This window comes from Coregonus clupeaformis, chromosome 20 (genome assembly GCF_020615455.1).
Source record: "Coregonus clupeaformis isolate EN_2021a chromosome 20, ASM2061545v1, whole genome shotgun sequence".
Taxonomy (NCBI): domain Eukaryota; kingdom Metazoa; phylum Chordata; class Actinopteri; order Salmoniformes; family Salmonidae; genus Coregonus; species Coregonus clupeaformis.
Genome location: NC_059211.1, coordinates 14,319,355 through 14,340,224, shown reverse-complemented (window position 1 = coordinate 14,340,224; position 20,870 = coordinate 14,319,355). Strand labels below are relative to the sequence as shown.

At 40.9% G+C, this 20,870-nt stretch overlaps 1 protein-coding gene across 2 annotated transcripts; it reads right to left on the bottom strand.

The window, feature by feature from the left end:
* Positions 1–930: 930 nt before the first annotated feature.
* LOC121532765 (LIM/homeobox protein Lhx8-like) lies at positions 931–16,467 on the bottom strand. 2 transcript variants are annotated; one of them, XM_045205778.1, is made up of 8 exons: positions 16,290–16,467; positions 15,064–15,210; positions 14,744–14,865; positions 14,112–14,332; positions 13,298–13,401; positions 13,037–13,132; positions 2,270–2,459; positions 931–1,578 (listed from the first exon to the last, which is right to left on the bottom strand). In XM_045205778.1, exons 1-8 carry the CDS (start codon positions 16,362–16,364, stop codon positions 1,499–1,501), a joined length of 1,035 nt encoding a protein of 344 aa, XP_045061713.1. In that variant the 5' UTR covers positions 16,365–16,467; the 3' UTR covers positions 931–1,498. The 2 variants fall into 2 exon arrangements, with proteins under 2 accessions (XP_045061713.1, XP_045061714.1); XM_045205779.1 differs by lacking the exon at positions 16,290–16,467 and adding an exon at positions 15,522–15,618.
* Between the last annotated feature and the right edge of the window lie 4,403 nt (positions 16,468–20,870).

The following is a 20,870-nucleotide window of genomic DNA, read 5'->3' as shown; positions in this document are numbered from 1 at the left end:
TCGACTGAGGGATCTTAAAGATAATTGTATGTGTGGGTACAGAGATGAGGTAGTCAGTAAAGTATTTTTACTCCTGAACTTTAGGAGTTGAATACTTATTGACTCAAGACATTTCAGCTTTTCAATTTTTATTAATTAGTAAAAAAGTCCACTTTGACATTATGGGGTATTGTGTGTAGGCCAGTGACACAAAATCTACATTTAATCAATTTTACATTCAGGCTGTAACACAACAAAATGTGGAAAAGGCAAGGGGTGTCAATACTTTCTGAAGGCACAAGATGACAAAAGAATATACAGTATGTAGTCATTTATCTTTCTACTCACCCACTAATTTCCATCGCCATGTGGTAGAATGCTGTACCTTTGACAAATCAGATAAGGAGGTAAATAAGAAGAATCCCTCCCTCTTTGGGAAGTGAATTATTTTGTTTTACCACAGACAACAAGTAGACACAAGTAAAAGCTCATGGTGAGTTAGTGTGTGCCTTAGTTTCCCTCTGCCTCTCAAGGACAACGCAAGGACAGATTACAAACAGCACAGTGACAAGAAGCTAAAAGCCTCTTGCGGAGAGAATAAATTCATTTTGACATGTCTGTGACCTCTCACCAATGGTAGATTCCTAACATCGTTCAGAAATGTATTTTTAAAATGTAAAGAATTTGGCATATTTGGACTTTATATATGCATATTATTTAATCACAATAATATTTGATTGGGGTTTGCTTTCATTTTTTAAATAAATTGATGCTAATCAACCATTCCTGACTTATTAATTATTTTTGAGGTGCATTCCATGCCATTTATCATTCTTAAAAAATAAACATTACATTTATGACATTGACTGAACCCATTTTTCCATTTTGCTTTGCTGCATTGTGGTACTGTTGGTTGTTGATGTGAGTAGAAACTGTCACTATTTTATAAAGTAATTTTGTCAATAAACATTTATTTTCTTAATCACATACAATAAATACATGAAACAACAATAATTCAAATACTAATGTACAAAGAATTCATAATTTAAGATAAACGTCACAATGGTTTGTCAATGGCAGTCTAGTTTTCCCCCTTTGATAAAAGATCGGCATCAAACTGTGGCACTTTGCAATAAATACACAAAGCTATGTACACACAGGTTATCCAGCTGATGTACAAAGTATGACACAATGGTTGTGATACAACTCATATTTGTGTGATACAACAAAGAGTGTGTATGCACAAACATGTTTACTTAACCACTGTGCTTGTGTAATTATTATTTTTATTTTTGGGGGAGAAAAAAACGTTTGTGACAAATGCGTTGTACATCAGTTGTACAACTTGAGTGTGTATGGGGCTCCTTTCAGACAGATAAGGCTTCTAACAAGACCTTTAGTGATAAGTCACATGAAATGTTACAATTAATTAATGTGCCAAGAAACCTGCTAGATCCCTGGTAGTGTGTGAGGCTCTGGCAAATTGACATGTTCCTGTGTGTGTGTGTGTGTGTGTGGCTCAGGCGTGGGTCACAGGCAGGGAGGCCATGGAATGGGGGGGCAGCAGGGGATGGAACAGCATAGACTGAGGGGAGTGCACTGTGGAGAGATAGAGGACTAGCATGAGACACTCAAATAATACATCCATCACTACTTTATAGTGCACTACTCTGGTCTTTTAGGGCACATAGAGCTCTGGTTGAAAGTAGTGCACTATCTTGGGAATATGGTGCCATTAGGGACGTGTCCCATATTCAAAACGAATGTTTCGTCAAAGCCCTAATATCTCTTCTATTAAATCTGTTTCTATAATCTCAGAAAACCAGAACTAAAATCTTGAGTAATTGGGTCAGATACTCGATTAGGTTCCCCCCCATTCCGAAAACGTTACACTTGAAATCATTGCTTGAAATCCCCCTTCCCACTTTAAGCACCACCATCACCCAATCCTGATATGTCCAAATAACCAGTGGCAGAAAACCAGAGCACCGGAAATACTGTCTCTTGTAAGTCTTTTGACACACATAATGTTAAATGATACCATTTATATTACATAGTCTGTCCAGAAGAGATTACTGCTCCTATAACTCTAATTGACTGCTAAACACAGTGCAGCCCAGAGTCATACTCGTATGTCTTTCTATATGTCTCTGGTGCAGCCTATAGTGCGTCCCAAATGGCACCCTATTCACTTTATAGTGCACTACATTTGACCAGGGCTCATAGGGTCCAAAAGTAGAGCATTATAAAGGGACCAGGGTGCCATCTCACAGGCTATCTCTCAGCTTACCATCGATGTAGGAGTGCAGCGCGGTGAGCATGGAGCCCTCTGGGTTGCCGTAGGCTGTGTACTGCAGCTCTTCTGGGGCTGGGGTGGGCTGGGAGTGGCGACCGGGCTGCAGGGAGGACAGGGGGGTGGCTGAGGAGTGGTTGGGGCTCACATGCTTCTTATGGCGTGCTCTGCAGTTCTGGAACCAAACCTGGATGGATATACAGTAAGTAGTGCCATGTTTTAGTACTAGCGTTCAATAGTGGCACACTTAATTGATGTGTGTTAACCCTCATACTTACTACCTACCGACTGGGGTCAATTTAAGATGGTTTGTTCAATTATTCAAAATGTTCATGACTGTGTCAATCAACTTGTTCTTAATAAATCCAAATAATTGTTTAGTGTTTCTGTATCAATATGGACTTTTTTTTAAATTGAAGTCCTTTGGGGTAATTTTGACCCCAGCCAAAAGCACCTATTTCTGCCTATACACTCTTAAAAACAAAGGTGCTAAGTAGAACCATACAGGGTTCTTCGGTTTGTCCCCATAGCGGAACCCTTCTTGGTGCTAGGTAGAACCCTTTGCAGAGGGTTCTATCTGGAACCCTATATGTAGGGTTCTTCAAAGAACCCCCTTTATATGGTTCTACCTAGAACCCTCTATGAAGGGTTCTACAGATAACCCTTTTATATTTGGAGGGTTCTTCCTAGAACCCTCTATAAACAGTTCCACCAGCCTTATTAGCCTTTTTCTTATTTTTTTGTCATTTAGCAGACGCTCTTTTCCAGAGGTAGTGAGTGCATACATTTTATTTTTATATACTTTAAAATTGAATTATTTATGACAATACATTACATACTGTACTGTATATCATAAGGTGTTTCTTTGAGGGCCTAGTTACACCCTAACACAGTGGTGTTATGAATCTCCTGGTTTACAGGCCACATCAGGCCTGCAAGTCACATTATGCTGGCTTGCAAAGTGATGTGTAATTCCTATTGGAATCCAGCCAGAGTTAGGATATCCAACAAGTGGAATTGTTAATCACCCGCAACCTGCATTCAGAATGACTGCCAGGGTAGGGAAGATTGAATACTGAGACTACATAAATCATCTAAACTGGAACAACCATCTCAGTAACTGGTGCAATAAATCCAATTACTAACAGATCGGATTAGTTTAGAAAACGGTATGTTCTTTATCTTCCTGTAGCATAAGATTAATCAACCAATCAATGTACATGCAAAAACACAGATATTACAGTAAAACAAACAATTCAGAAAATCTCCCTGCAATAGAACATGCTGGGAAATATTATACATGGTTCTATGTAGAACCCTTCTTCCCTTCCAAATAATCCTTCTTGCTTTCCAAAGAATCATCAAAGAACCCTTTCTTCCAAAAACAGTTCTTAGTATGTTAAAGGTTCTAGGTAGAACCCTTTGCCTTACAAAGAACCCTTGACTTCCAAAAAGGGTTATTCTGATCAAAACGGTTATTGGTAGAACCCTATCCCTCCGCAAAGAACCCTTATGGAACTATTTTTTCTAAGAGTGTAGTAATTTGATTAATAGGACCTTTATTGTAATCTAGATTCCTCTGGAGACTTAATATCAAGTTATCCATACCACCAGAGGGTGGAGGGGGACCTGTATCAGTGATTTTGACCAGATAGACCGATCATCTGCCGAGATATAGCACACCATGTCATCTCGCCTGAGATTGTACTTTTCTATACCACGTATCGTATGACCGTGTACAATACAAAAAGTAACTTTTAAAAAACATATACATCTGCCAATGGTATACAACGTCTGCCAATGGTATAAATACTTGATAGTACTGCAATACAGAACTCAGAAACACTCTGAATCTACAGAGAGCTGTATTGGTGTGTATTTTCTGAAAAGTAGGTATTCTAAGGCAAATCTAAAAAAGTATTTATTTTACATAATATTCAGTTATACATACAGTATCATCAAAGGGTGGAGGGGGACCTGTATTAGTGATTTTGACCAGATAGACAGATCACCTGCAAAGCTGGAGCAGCTTATGTAATCAATTGAATTTACCACAGGTGGACTCCAATAAAGTTGTAGAAACATCTCAAGGATGATCAATGGAAACAGGATGCACCTGAGCTCAATTTCGAGTCTCATAGGAAAGGGTCTGAATACTTATGTAAATGTTATATTTCCGTTTTTTATTTTGAATACATTTGCAAAAATGTTAACCTGTTTTTGCTTTGTCATTATGGGGTATTGTGTGTAGATTGATGAGGGGGAAAACATATTTAATACATTTTAGAATAAGGCTGTAACGTAGCAAAATGTGGAAAAGGTCAAGGGATCTGAATACTTTCCGAATGCACTGTACATAGTGCTGTATTGGTGTGTACTCTCTGAAAAAAAGTTATTCTTCTGGAAATGTTATATAAATACCAGAATTCCTATAATATCCTCCAATATTCTATATGTGCAACTTGTTATGGTATTTGGCTGGCTATAACATTTGGTTTGAAGTGACTTTGAGGATTTGGGCATGCTTTTTGAAGCATCCTGCTGTAGGTACTACCACTCCCATTGTTTCACTAGCAGAGATGCTAATGCTGGCTGTCGGGGTAAGTAATTAAAGAAAACTACACCATATTTATGGTCGTTGTCTCTCAGGATCAATGGATAAATTGTATCTTTTAAATTTTGGTGTCGGTTTTACCACATTCAGTGAGGGAAAAAAGTATTTGATCCCCTGCTGATTTTGTACGTTTGCCCACTGACAAAGAAATGATCAGTCTATAATTTTAATGGTAGGTTTATTTGAACAGTGAGAGACAGAATAACAACAACAAAATCCAGGAAAACGCATGTCAAAAATGTTATAAATTTATTTGCATTTTAATGAGGGAAATAACTATTTGACCCCCTCTCAATCAGAAAGATTTCTGGCTCCCAGGTGTCTTTTATACAGGTAACGAGCTGAGATTAGGAGCACACTCTTAAAGGGAGTGCTCCTAATCTCAGTTTGTTACCTGTATAAAAGACACCTGTCCACAGAAGCAATCAATCAATCAGATTCCAAACTCTCCACCATGGCCAAGACCAAAGAGATCTCCAAGGATGTCAGGGACAAGATTGTAGACCTACACAAGGCTGGAATGGGCTACAAGATCATCGCCAAGCAGCTTGGTGAGAAGGTGACAACAGTTGGTGCGATTATTCGCAAATGGAAGAAACACAAAAGAACTGTCAATCTCCCTCGGCCTGCGGCTCCATGCAAGATCTCACCTTGTGGAGTTGCAATGATCATGAGAACGGTGAGGAATCAGCCCAGAACTACACGGGAGGATCTTGTCAATGATCTCAAGGCAGCTGGGACCATAGTCACCAAGAAAACAATTGGTAACACACTACGCCGTGAAGGACTGAAATCCTGCAGCGCCCGCAAGGTCCCCTGCTCAAGAAAGCACATACAGGCCCGTCTGAAGTTTGCCAATGAACATCTGAATGATTCAGAGGAGAACTGGGTGAAAGTGTTGTGGTCAGATGAGACCAAAATGGAGCTCTTTGGCATCAACTCAACTCGCCGTGTTTGGAGGAGGAGGAATGCTGCCTATGACCCCAAGAACACCATCCCCACCGTAAAACATGGAGGTGGAAACATTATGCTTTGGGGGTGTATTTCAGGACAACTTCACCGCATCAAAGGGACAATGGACGGGGCCATGTACCATCAAATCTTGGGTGAGAACCTCCTTCCCTCAGCCAGGGCATTGAAAATGGGTTGTGGATGGGTATTCCAGCATGACAATGACCCAAAACACACGGCCAAGGCAACAAAGGAGTGGCTCAAGAAGAAGCACATTAAGGTCCTTGAGTGGCCTAGCCAGTCTCCAGAAACCTTAATGACTTGGAGAACATCTGCAAAGAGGAGTGGAACAAAATCCCTCCTGAGATGTATGCAAACCTGGTGGCCAACTACAAGAAACGTCTGACCTCTGTGATTGCCAACAAGGGTTTTGCCACCAAGTACTAAGTCATGTTTTGCAGAGGGGTCAATTACTTATTTCCCTCATTAAAATGCAAATCAATTTATAACGTTTTAGACATGCGTTTTTCTGGATTTTTTTGTTGTTATTCTGTCTTTCACTGTTCAAATAAACCTACCATAAAAATTATAGACTGATCATGTCTTTGTCAGTGGGCAAACGTACAAAATCAGCAGGGGATCAAATACTTTTTTCCCTCACTGTAAATATGACGTCATTTGTATTTACTTACAAATTCTAAAAACGAAATGATACTACAATGAAATGATGGTAAATCTGTTTTTTTTAGTACTGACAGTGCCTTCAGAATGTATTCACACCCATTGACTTTTTCCACATTTTTTTTTTTTTTTACATTTTTGTCATTTAGCAGACGCTCTTATTTACATTTACATTTTACATTTTAGTCATTTAGCAGACGCTCTTATCCAGAGCGACTTACAGGAGCAATTAGGGTTAAGTGCCTTGCTCAAGGGCACATTAACGTCATTTAGCAGACGCTCTTAGCCAGAGCGACTCGCAAATTGGTGCGTTCACCCTATAGCCAGTGGGATAACCATTTTACAAATCCAGAGCGACTTACAGTTAGTGCATACATTTTTCATACTGGCCCCCGTGGGAATCGAACCCACAACCCTGGCGTTGCAAGTGCCCTGCTCTACCAACTGAGCTACAGGAGGGCTGGTGTTGTGTTACAGCCTGAATTTAAAATGGATCAAATTGAGATTTTTTGTTACTGGCCTACACACAATACCCCATAGTGTCAAAGTGGAATTATCTTGAGTTAATAAGTATTCCACCCCTTTGTTATGGCAAGCCTAAATAAGTTCAGGAGTAAAAATGTGCTTAACAAGTCACATAATAAGTTGCATGGACTCCCTCTGTGTGCAATAATAGTGTTTAACATTATTTTTTAAAGACTACCTTATCTCTGTACCCCACAGTTACATTTTTGACTTAAATAGGCTTAAAAACATATGGCGAGATCTGAAAATGGTTTTCTAGCAATGATCAACAACCAATGTGACAGAGTTTGAAGAATTTAGAAAATAATAAAGGGCAAATGTTGCACAATCCAGGTGTGCAAAGCTCTTAGAGACTTACCCAGAATGACTCACAGCTGTAATCGCTGACAAAGGTGATTCTAACATGTATTGACTCAAGGGGTTGAATCCCTATCTAATCAAGATAAATTAGTGTTTTATTTTTCATTAATTGTTTACAAATGTTAGGATTTTTCTGACAATTAAATCAAGTTTAATCCCACTTTGTAACACAACAAAATGTGGAAAGGGTCAAGGGGTGTGAATACTTTCTGAAGGCACTGTATGTGGATTGTACTTTGGAAATATTATATATACAGTACCAGTCAAAAGTTTGGACACACCTCCTCATTCCAGGGTTTTTCTTTATTTTTACTATTTTCTACATTGTAGAATAATAGTGAAGACATAACAACTATGAAATAATACATATGGAATCATGTAGTAACCAAAGAAGTGTTAAACAAATCAAAATATATTTTATATTTGAGATTCTTCAAAGTAGCCACCCTTTGCCTTGAGGACAGCTTTGCACTCTCTTGGCATTCTCTCAACCAGCTTCATGAGGTAGTCACCTGGAATGCATTTCTATTAACAGGTGTGCCTTGTTAAAAGTTAATTTGCGGAATTTCTTTCCTTCTTAATGCGTTTGAGCCAATCAGTTGTGTTGTGACAAGGTAGAGGTGGTATACAGAAGATAGCCCTATTTGGTAAAAGACCAAGTCCATATTATGGCAAGAACAGCTCAAATAAGCAAATAGAAACGACAGTCCATCATTACTTTAAGACATGAAGCACAGTCAATCCGGAAAATGTCAAGAACTTTGAACGTTTTTTCAAGCGCAGTCGCAACAACCATCAAGCGCTATGATGAAACTGGCTCTCATGAGGACTGCCACAGGAAAGGAAGACCCAGAGTTACCTCTGCTGCAGAGGATAAGTTCATTAGAGTTAACTGCACCTCAGATTGCAGCCCAAATAAATGCTTCACAGAGTTCAAGTAAGAGACACATCTCAACATCAACTGCAGAGGAGACTGTGTGAATCAGGCCTTCATGGTCGAATTGCTGCAAAGAAACCACTACTAAAAGACACCAATAATAAAAGACCTGCTTGGGCCAAGAAACACGAGCAATGGACATTAGACCGGTGGAAATGTGTAATTTGGTCTGGAGTCCAAATTGGAGATTTTTGGTTCCAACCGCTGTGTCTTTGTGAGACGCGGTGTGGGTGAATGGATGATCTCCGCATGTGTATTTCCCACCGTAAAGCATAGAGGAGGAGGTGTTATGGTGTGGGGGTGCTTTGCTGGTGACACTGTCTGTGATTTATTTAGAATTCAAGGCACACTTAACCAGCATGGCTACCACAGCATTCTGCAGCGATACGCCAACCCATCTGGTTTGGGCTTAGTGGGACTATAATTTGTTTTTCAACAGGACAATGACCCAACACACCTCAAGGCTGTGTAAGGGCTATTTGACCAAGAAGGAGAGTGATGGAGTGCTGCATCAGATGACCTGGCCTCCACAATCCCCCGACCTCAACCCAATTGAGATGGTTTGGGATGAGTCGGACGGCAGAGTGAAGAAAATCAGCCAACATGTGCTCAGCATATGTGGGAACTCCTTCAAGACTGTTGGAAAAGCATTCCAGGTGAAGCTGGTTGAGAGAATGCCAAGAATGTGCAAAGCTGTCATAAAGGCAAAGGGTGGCTATTTGAAGAATCTCAAATATAAAATATATTCTGATTTGTTTAACACTTTTTTGGTTACTACATGATTCCATATGTGTTATTTCATAGTTTTGATGTCTTCACTATTATTCTACAATGTAGAAAATAGTACAAATAAAGAAAAACCCTTGAATGAGTCAGTGTGTCCAAACTTTTGACTTGTACTGTATATATATATATATATATTGTGATGTCACGAGAGGCTGTGTCCTGGAGGGACGTTACATCCCCCTGAGGTGGCTGCAAACCCAGACAGCTATGGCTCCATCTGCTGGTATGGTCGGGAACTCCACCCCTCTATGGCCAATCTTCCCACGCAGCTGAAACAAATGAGGAGCTGATGAGCTGAAGGTTTGGGAAGGGAAGAGACACAGTCTCCAACCTGGGCTCTCTGGAGGACAAGAGTGCTGCACGTCCACTTCCATGAGGAATATAAGGATTTGGAGATACTTACCTTTGGGAAATACTCACCTTTGGATATATGCACCTGTGGAAATACGTGTGGGACATTTGGAAGGACGTTTTGCTGGGTTGGCCACTAGCTGCAACGTGGAATACAGTAAGACTGGGGAAAAGTTATTTGAGCGAGGGAGAGTTATGATTTTGGATGTGGAAGAGACATCCCTGAACTGTTAACCCTTAAAGAGCCACCAGAGAACAGAATTGTGTCATACTTTCGTTAGTTTCCCAAGACCTTTAATAAAATCCTTGTTTTGGTTGAACCTGGTCTCCTTGCACTACTTGAGCAATCCCGCTGAAAGCTGTGTAGCCTCTCGTGACGTCACAGATGGTGGAGAATACAGGCACGCTCAAGCGTTAATAGTGCATGTCAGAGGAGGATACCGAAGGTTTGATCACCCAGTTTTCCAAGTTGGCCGTAGGCTCCCCGCCGACTGAAATGGAGGACATATTGAAAGCCCTTGTTGCTGGCCAGCAAGCCCAGATGCAAGCAAACGTGGCTCTCTTGGAGGAGCAAAAGAAAGCCAACCTTCTGAAGGCAGAGGAATTGCAGTTGCAGAGACAGAGGGTGGTCCAAAATACCCGCCCAATAAAGGCAAGTGACTTTATATCTAAGATGGGAGCTACCGATGACATTGAGGCATACCTGCATGCATTTGAGGCCACGGCCACTAGGGAAGCCTGGCCCAAGCAACAGTGGGTTGGTCTGTTAGCCCCCTTTCTAACCGGGGAAGCGCTGAATGCTGTCCGGGACCTGGGCCCTGACCAGGTTACTGACTATGATGCCCTGAAGTCTGAGATCCTCAGCAGATATGGACTCACAAAGTTTGGTATGGCCCAGCGCTTTCACGGCTGGACCTTCCAACCAGACCAACCTCCTCGGGCGCAGATGCATGAACTTGTCCGAATCGCAAGGAAATGGCTGGATCCGCAGAGGAATACAGCAGCGGCGGTGGTGGAGGCCGTTGTGGTGGATTGTTACCTACGCGCCCTGCCTTATGAGGCAAAACGGTTCATCAGTCAACAGGCCTTGACCACGGCTGATCTGACCGTGGAAGCTGTGGAAAAGTACCAGGCCACAGCGGAGATGCTGAATGCTTCCCGAAAAGACCCCAGGAGTGCGGCCCCACCACAAATGGGAAGAACCCGTCCCAAAGGACCCCAAGGTCTCGAACCCAGCCACGTCAGGACTTATCCCGGCTCCAGGGGGAGCCAGAAACCAGGCGGGTCCAAGAAGAGTACACCAGGAGGGGGAAACTTCGACAGTGTTACCGGTGTGGGGAGATGGGACATATCTCCTGGCAGTGTGGGAAACCAGCCGATGAACCTATGCCCACTGCGGAGTCCTCCAGCTCAGCACCCACACACCGTTTTGCCTCGCTCTTGGGAGTCGTAGATGGCGGCCCAGATCGACCCCCCACCTGCCCGGTAACTGTGAATCACCATGATGTGGAGGCCTTACTGGATTCTGGTAGCCGGGCCACCCTGGTGCGTAAGGATTTGGTGGGCCCAACGTGTCTGACCCCGGGGAAAGTCCTCCCAGTTTCCTGTGTCCATGGGGACACCAGAGAATACCCCATTACTGAACTTACAATGACCAGCACACGGGGAACCATACACACGACGGCGGGGGTGGTTGATTCCCTCCCGTCCCTGTCCTAATTGGACGAGACTGCCCAGCCTTTTACCCACTCTGGAGAGAGTCTCAGGAGAGGATAACCCGAGTACCTCGGAAACGGAGAGGCAAGACTCATCCTGGGAAGGCTCCGGTGCAATCCTCCGAGTTACTCACTCCCGCCCGGGCTCTGATAGGGATGGCAGGTGCCCAGACCGACACAGAGACGGAGCTACAGAATCTGGACAAAGAACTGTCTGGTCTGAAGGGGACCGCTGAGAGGTATCGTTTGTTAAAGCAACAGTTAGACATGAAGACAGAAGAGTTAGATATCCTCCAGGCTAAACTCCAACAGAGCTCCTTCCCTAAGCAACAGGAGGAGCTGGAGAGGCTGCACAGGACCATCGAGGAGTGTGAGGAGACCCTGCGCAGTAGTAAGGAGGTCCAGAAGAAGGCAGAGGAGAAGTACAAGGTGTTGGAGAACAAGATGAAGAATGCGGAGGCAGAGAGAGAGAAGGAACTGAAAGCTGCTCAACAGAAGCTAAACTCTGCTAAAACCAAGGCTGATGCGTTCAGTAAGAAACTCAAGGAGAGACAACAGGAGGCTGAGTCCCTGGTCCTAGAGTTGGAGGAGTTGAAGAGAGAGCAGTCTGGGAAGCCCCCACGGCAATGCGGACGCCCTCTCCCGGCGTGATGCCTTCTTCGCTGCCTTTACCCCGACGAGGACGTCGGTCCCGAGGAGGGGGATGTGTGATGTCACGAGAGGCTGTGTCCTGGAGGGACGTTACATCCCCCTGAGGTGGCTGCAAACCCAGACAGCTATGGCTCCATCTGCTGGTATGGTCGGGAACTCCACCCCTCTATGGCCAATCTTCCCACGCAGCTGAAACAAATGAGGAGCTGATGAGCTGAAGGTTTGGGAAGGGAAGAGACACAGTCTCCAACCTGGGCTCTCTGGAGGACAAGAGTGCTGCACGTCCACTTCCATGAGGAATATAAGGATTTGGAGATACTTACCTTTGGGAAATACTCACCTTTGGATATATGCACCTGTGGAAATACGTGTGGGACATTTGGAAGGACGTTTTGCTGGGTTGGCCACTAGCTGCAACGTGGAATACAGTAAGACTGGGGAAAAGTTATTTGAGCGAGGGAGAGTTATGATTTTGGATGTGGAAGAGACATCCCTGAACTGTTAACCCTTAAAGAGCCACCAGAGAACAGAATTGTGTCATACTTTCGTTAGTTTCCCAAGACCTTTAATAAAATCCTTGTTTTGGTTGAACCTGGTCTCCTTGCACTACTTGAGCAATCCCGCTGAAAGCTGTGTAGCCTCTCGTGACGTCACAATATATATATATATATATATATATATATATATATATATTATTTTTATATGTTTTTGTTTTTTGTTTAACAAAATATACTAATGAACTGTAATTTTGCTAAAATAAAGTCTGTTTTTATTCGTTTTTTATTTCAGATAAAATTATTTACATGTCTAATGGTGTTTTGATATGAATTAAGTTGACATTTTGCTATGATTGCTGCTTTTTCCTGTAGTTTCTTCTTGGGGTCAAAATGACCCTAGTTGGTAATCCATTTATGTAAAAGATGTTGGTAGTATGAGGGTTAAAGTGGAAATCTGGAATTCAAACAACAACAAAGTGGCACCCCACCACTTGTTTTGGTAAACAGATGTACCCATCCCAGAATGCTGTTTTTGAGGAGATTTCAGGAAACCAAGGGGGTGTTTTTAGAGTTTTAGAGTTGTCGTTTTTCAACACAACAAATCCTCAAAAATATTACAAATTAACTGCAGAAATTCAGTAATGTCCTATGCTGATTAAGGCCTGTGTTGGTTCGAACTGTGTATGAATATCTAACCTGTATGACTCTCCTACTCAGGCCTGTCTGCTCTGCCAGCTTCTGCAGAGTCTGGGCATCTGGGTTGTTGTCCTGGGCAAACTGAGCCTGCATCACCTGGAGGGGTCATAAGGTCTAAGAGGTCAATCACAGGTCAATCACATGTGGTCATCCATTGTTCCTCACTTGGCCTGAACCCATTGGCTGGGAACAGTCAGACATTATTGACAATTATATATTGTGGCTATGTTTGGGAGAGATCGACAGGACAGTGATACTCACCTGTAATTGGTCAGCGGTGAAGCTGGTGCGCGCTCTTTTCGACGGCTTGGGCTGATTCACTTCCTGTTCTGTTGGCATCGCCCCCTCTAGGTTCACACCACTTCCTGAAATAACATGATGGATCTTCTTAATTAATGAGCTCATAATCATGATACTCGACATGGCAAGCATAAGACATTAATATGACATCTTGTTTATTGACATCTATACACCAAATGGCTTCTTATCTGAGAAATGGGAAGTTACTTTTGTTCCCTATCAGAGACAATAGTTGTTGTTTTTTGTTTTTGTTTCTTTCAATCAATTGACAATCTAATGTAGTCTGTTTTATTATCAAATGTCAAGGGGATTTATCTTTTGGTTTATGTATTTTACAGTACAGTAAAAAAATATACATATCTATGATCAATTTGACTAGAACATATTAATGAAAGATAATGCATTCATCCTATTGTTGTTTTCTCAGTGGCTTCCAGAACGTATTAACAAACATATCCAATACACATAGTTGAAAAGTTAGGAGCTTCTGGTGCAGTAGTTGTCCAGACACCACATTAAGCATGGGTATATTCAGGAACTTTGCAAATATCAGAAATTTAAGAAACACTTTCAACATTATCTATTTTGTTAGGACTACATATTTAGGCTCCACTTCACCTATGTTGATAATAAATAATCATTAGTATATGTTTTAATTGACAAAGATTGCTGCATATTATTATGAGTTATTCGATTTATTTTCTATCATAATTCAGGTCGCTATACCGGCATAAATTGTGCTAATATTTGTATTACTCCGCTGCAGCATGCTCACCTTTCTCAACCGCGCGTTTCAGGTTGTCCAGCATACAGTCGTAGTGGACACGACACAGCACCTTCTCCTCCACCAGGGCAAACTCTTCCCCCGTGGACAGCTGCCTCTTACAGGAGAAACAGGCGAAACACGCCAAGTGGTACACGTTGCCCTTCGCCCGGCGGACCCAGTCTGTAGAGTGGATATTTCGGCCGCAGCACGCGCACCATGTTCCATATCTTCTGCAATAAATAGGCTACAGGTTTTAAAAGTCAGGTAAATACTTGCCATTTTGTTTAGATGGTGTTTTATTCGTGGAATTAAATGCAAAATAAAATAAAAGCATAAAAAGCATATCCCTCCTCCTCTCCCCTGTAACTATTCCCCAGGTCGTTGCTGTAAATGAGAATGTGTTCTCAGTCAATTTACCTGATAAAATAAGGGTTAACCCAAAAAGAATGTTTTTACATGCTATCCAATCTTATAAATAACGTGTTACACATAACTGATAATAATATGTTTATTTATTGATGTATTATTTAAGCCAAATACCATGACATGCACATGCATAAAAATGCCTTAAATTAAATGTTAAAAAATTAAACTCGATTTTATTGGATATGTATGAAGGATTCAAGAACAATTTGAAATACCTAAAGTAGTCCAATTTGCAAAAGACCTCTTTTTCTTTGATGTAACAACTTGTATGACTTCCAAGCGATATTTGGCACACACTACAGGAGAGACAACGCACATGCCAGCACAAGTCGTTAACCTATGAAAAAAACATACAATAATGAAATAACAAGAATATTCTGACATTATTTAGTAGTAGGCTAATGCTAATGCAAAAATAGCCTATTGTTGTACAGTAAGTCGACTAAAATCAATACAAAAGGTACAAGCTATGCACGAAAATGAACACCCCTAAAAAAATTGAAACGTTTAAACAAGATGCAATCACAAATTTTACCTTCAGCAAGTATTTATCCAAAATGTCCTCACTGCAACTTGCACAAACAGTTCTACCCAACAGAGGTGCAGATACCATCGCCTGTAGCGACGGGGAGGATGAGCCGAGCGAGCATGAATCGTCATCCAAAACTTCCACCGGTGTACCCTGAAATGAAAAACATACCGCAGTTAAGACCATGTTCTGCCGAATCCTACTTTATACAGGTGCTAACAAAAACTTTGGCGCAAATCACGCATTGACGCCAATTACTCAGGTTATCCGGTCCATTCGAATTATTATTATTATTTGCAAAATGCCTTTTTTAAAGATTTTGACAGGCTCATGTGGTTGAAACAAAACAAACAAACCTCTCTACCTTTATAACTTAAACATAATCGCATGTGAGTAGCCTAATGCATGGTGAATTTTTTAGAACGTTTTTAAATTATTCATTAGATCAAATTAGGAAATGTTACCATTAGAATTTCTCTCCTGCCCTCTCTCCACCTGCGGATAACCTCTGCGTCGCCTTTGCAATCTTCACACATGACGACAAGCTAGAGGAACAGGGTTTTTTTGTCTGTCACGCTCAGCCGCTTTAAAAAAACTCCCCAAGCTACATCCCATAACTATCATCCTCTTCACCTTTTAACATGACTACCCCAGCGATTATCAAAATGACATTTAAAAAGGGAAGGATAGTCATTACTTTCAAAAAACAGGCGACACTTGAGGTAATAGTTATCAAATGTGCATTATGCTCTTGAGATTTGCATTTGGGGATTCTGAACTGCTTAGTACATCGGTTGACTCCCCAACGTATCAATTTCGCATGTCAATCAAAACCAGCGCGAGGTAGACAGGGAAAGGGAATTGATTTATTTAATAACACCAATTAATTTTGACACAAACGTTTGCCCGGGACAACCTAAAGGTGAAGAGGTCTCATTAACTACTTCAGCCTTAATTGCTGAATATTTAGGAAGTGAAAACACTGAACCTGCCGCTATATAAGACAGACAATATAATATTGACAGGTATAATTGGTAAAGTAATTTCAAGCAATTCAATTTCAACCCCTTTTGTTATCATTCTCCGCACTTTTTTATAATAAACCTATAGCTATATCTTTGCAGGCTGCCCTGAAAGGATGGCACAATACTTGTTCCGATGAAAGCAGAATCTTTGACGCATCCTTTTCTTTTTTAAGTAGGTTAGTCCTAGGCTAGAAAAACAGAACTTACCCCATCGTTGGAACCGTTTTCATTCTCATCAACAACATTGCAACATTCTAATTTCTGTTCAATTTTCCAGTGCATTTAAATTGTGATTATCGGTATTGCTCAAAACAACCCAACAGCAACTTCCTGACAGTTTCAAATGTCAATATCCCTTTCAAGAGTAGTTACATGTGTTGTAAGATTATTCCATGTGTCTCCTTCGAATCCGAGAATAGCCTACTTATAGGTTTAGCCTATACCAACCCAGGAGCTTTTGTTATCTTGAGGGAGGGACATAATTCATATTTTCCTGTCTGCTTTGGCCGCGCCTACCTGTCAAATATTCACTAACGTAAAAAAAAAAAAATGGCCTACTGTATAAGCCTAGGAGGAGGAAAATGCCATACAATGGCATACAATTAACCTCAATGGAGTATTCTAATTGGTACCATTGTTTTTGAGTATTTTATAGCATATGTAAAGGCATTTAAGTGTATGCCGAAGTGGTTATTTCAAATGAAATCACTTTCGATTAAAATTTGTTTTTATGAAACGGCACAGAACATTTTGAGCATAAACCATGAAACGACAGTCGAGGCATTAGGCCTATTTGATTTTATAGCATGGGCATTTGACAATACAACATTGATTTCAATTAACTGGTAATGAAAGGCTGGTTGTATAGTATCTGAATATGTTCATTAAACTACCTAATTTATTTTACTAAAAAGATGCAACAAAATTTCACTTTTTGTTCCAGCCTGTATCTCATGTTTTATAACAAATGTTTTATGACAAAATCTCAAAATATATTGGAATAGTAATTCTACACAAAGCTTGCTACAGTGTTGAGTGATTTTTCATAGTCAATTGTCATTTTACTATCACATTTTACATACACCATCATATTGTGAAGAAATTGTATCTCAATTTACCCTCAATATCTTTTCAGCTCAACCTCTCTCAAAACTCCAGATCTATTTTTATTTTTCCTGAAGAAGGAAAGTTATAGCCTGGCTACCAGTCTGTTGTGCCATCATGCCACTCCTTGCCATTTGGCATGACAAGGAATTGACGTGATAGCACATGTCTGGTACTAGGAAGTTTCATCTATCAGTTTTACCTCATTGTGATCTACTGTATAACCTTCAGTGAAATTCATTAGTCATTTTGACTGGCTTTGATGGCACACCCAAGGCTGGAAACAGGCTGCAGTCGGTCAGAATGTCATAATATTTTCAGGGTGTTATTTTACATTCCTTTTATTGATCATAGGTATTTATTTTCATCATAAGATGATTATTCATTCATTGATTAAATTAACGATTAGGCTATTCACTCTGTTGGTTTGTTGGTGAGTCCCTTACGTTTTGATAATAAACCACATGCAAAATCAAATTCTCCATTACACTTGAATTGAATTGACTGTCTCCATAGAAGTAGACAGCCCTCGGCGCTAAACTTAAGGTACACTCGGATGTGATGATGTAGAACGTCATTCAAGGGCTGAGGGTTTAGCGCCGAGGGCTGTCTACTTTGGGTTTGGACTGCAGCCCTATTTTGAGCCCCACGTTTGTAGATTTGTTTTGGGGGGGTTGCCTGTTTTGCATGTTATTTTGGCATGAATAGGTGTCACATATCAGTTTGTAAACAATGTAAAAAAAACAACAACAAAAAAACATAATTGAGTTAATAAAGCCTCCATACAAACATGGTCTCTTTTTTGCTTTCTTGAGTAAGGCAGCTCCAAAATGCAGGTGTTTCAGCCTAGCTCAGTGCTTTCTGTTGTGGTGGGGCAGCCAGCGGAAAATAAGGAGCATAGGGGTTGGTAATGTTCTCTAGTTGCGCTGTGATTGGCTCAGTGTTCTGTCACTCATGGGGACACTACGTCACTGCCAAATCTAAGGTTTGAGCTCTAAAATTCAATAACCTTGGGTGCTGCCATAGAGTTACCTTAGAAGTGCCCATCCAAGAAGGCTCAAGGTCATTGGCCACAAATAAAATGAAGTCAAATCACGTTTTTTCTACAGTAGCTTTGTTTGGACTGATCATGTCAACATCATACTTTCAAAATGTTAGCCAGCAGTCATCATCATGAATCAAGTTGACAATCTACTGGCAAATTCTTTTAAATCCTTGTCATATGAAGAGAAATAATGAAGAGAAATGATAGATAAAACGTATCAGTGCTCATCAGCCATTGGACATAAACATTACACAACAAGTTGGAAATCGCAAATTCAACAATGAGTGGTTTGGAAGGAATCAGTGGCTAACTGCAAGCATTGCAAAGCAATCACTAGCTTGCTATTCAGTGGAGTGGGTGTGTGGTCCCAATTATCGGTTTAAGGTTCTCTTTTCCAAGCTTAAAATGATAAACATTCAACATTGGCCATGCTGTCAATCCAGCATGATTTCTGCCGAGCTCAAAACAACTGTTAACTCAGAACTGGGAACTCAGGAAAAAATTGCTCAGACTGGGAAAATACGTTTTGAATGGTCATCCAACTCAGAATTGTAAGTTGGGAATTTGGGCCTCTTTCTAGAGCTACGACCTGAAGATCACTGACATCATCATGATTCAACCTTGTTTTTTTCCGATGTTCCCAGTTGTGTTGAAAGCACCATAAATCCAGAGAATGCCAGACTTTGATGACAAAGTCTGATGACAAAACTTGCCCACAAAGAACCGCCACTCCACTTTCCTGTTCAAGTGAGCACAACAAGGTGAGTCCAAAAAAGTATTGTATGCTTCTGCATAAATGATGTAATATGCCAGGGAGATATGTATACTGTCGCTAAGAAAGTAATACTAAGTGTATGTTGTGTAGTAAGCTGTTAGTAGCCCATGTGCCTCACCCTAATAATTTGGTCTATTTTCCCCTCTTAATTTCGCCTACTGTTCTGACTTGGTTGTGTACATGTAGCCTATAACCTGTTTTAGAGAAATGTAATCATTGAATATTGTAAAAGCTTTCATTATCTGCATGTATGCCCCTTTATTTATCCTACGGTTCTGACTTGGTGTACAGGGAGAACACTGCAAGAACAGCCCATGTTCTGAATTCTGTCACTGTACATTTCTAAAGTGCTGAACAAATAGTTATATTGACTACGTCCATCCTAGCTCGCTCAATAATGTCTTAATCGAAATTACGGATTGCCTCTTATCCGCACGTCGTCCCCTTGTGCCATAGTTTGTACATCTCAATTGTCAGTAGAAACCACGTGTTTAAGCAAGTCAGCCATATCAGCTATATTTTTTTTAGAGGCAGTAAATGAGGCTGAATGAACTGTTTCGCTGCCAGACAAGGCTCCGCTGATAGCCAGGTGTAGCAGTGGTAAGTTGTTGGGACAGCTTTATGTAGGCCCTAACAGTTTGTGGGCACCGTTTGTCACCGTAATAGTGCAATTATTATTTTAATTTTTTAGTCATTTAGCAGACGCTCTTATCCAGAGCGACTTACAGTTAGTGAGTGCATACATTTTCATACTGGCCCTGGCGTTGCAAGCACCATATATCACACACTTAGCTGTTCTACGGCTGTGTTTACACTTGACACTTACCTGGGACATTGACCTGCTATCAGAATACGAAGATCGCATTGAAACGACAGGTCTAGACACACAAAAGTTGCATTGTGGTCGGATTGTGTTCAGATCTGGCTGACCACTTCAGGTGGTCAGGGACACATTATTTGGAGTGTTGTCTTCAATTTTGCCCCCCCTGAAAATACATGAACTCTTGTTGCACATGTGAAGGCTTCACCTGGTCTTCATGAACCACCACAGTCTGTGTATGAATGAACAGAGTATTTATGTTCTGATTACTATATTTATACTCAATATGCTCTAACTTAATGCTTGAGTTTTTAGTCATTTGGCCTTTTGTGGCATGCAGTTCTAATTTGTAAGTCGCTCTGGATAAGAGCGTCTGCTAAATGACTTAAATGTAAATGTAAAAATGTAAAATTTGCAGATTTCTCTTCAGTCTGGATCAGTGGCGATTTTAGCATGTAAATATTGGTGGGGCAAACAATTTTTTTTATTTTTTTTATGCATGCCAGCAAAGCCACTACACAACACAACACTAAACAATACATTAATTGCACTATAACGGTGACAAACAGTGCCCACAAACTGTTAGGGCCTACAGCAGTCCCAATAGCAGTCCCAACACCTTACCACTGTTACACCTGGCTATCAGCGGAGCCTTGTCTGGCTGCAAAACATTTCATTCAGCCTCATTTACTGCCTTTAAAAAAAACAGCTGATATGGCTGACTTGCTTAAACAAATGTGGTTTCTACTGACAATTGAGATGTACAAACTATGGCATAAGGGGACGACGTGCGGACAAGAGGCAAACCGTAATTTCGAGTAAGACATTATTGAGCGAGCTAGGACGGACGTTGTCAATATAACTATTTGTTCAGCTCTTTTGAAATGTACATAATTCAGAACATGGGCCGTTCTTACAGTATTCTCCCTGTACACCAAGCCATAATTACAGACTGTAGCCTAAGTAGCAAAATATAACTCAATTTATTGAACATGAAATTTATTTCAATATGATTTTAATAGGACTATAGCCTACTGTATTTAT

Coding starts and splice junctions, on each gene's coding strand:
- LOC121532765 (XM_045205778.1), bottom strand. CDS start 16,364: ATGCACTGGAAAATTGAACAGAAATTAGAATGTTGCAATGTTGTTGAT. Junction 14,866..15,063: donor TGGATAAATACTTGCTGAAG/GTAAAATTTGTG, acceptor TTTTTTTCATAG/GTTAACGACTTGTGCTGGCA. Junction 13,133..13,297: donor TCACCGCTGACCAATTACAG/GTGAGTATCACT, acceptor TGACCCCTCCAG/GTGATGCAGGCTCAGTTTGC.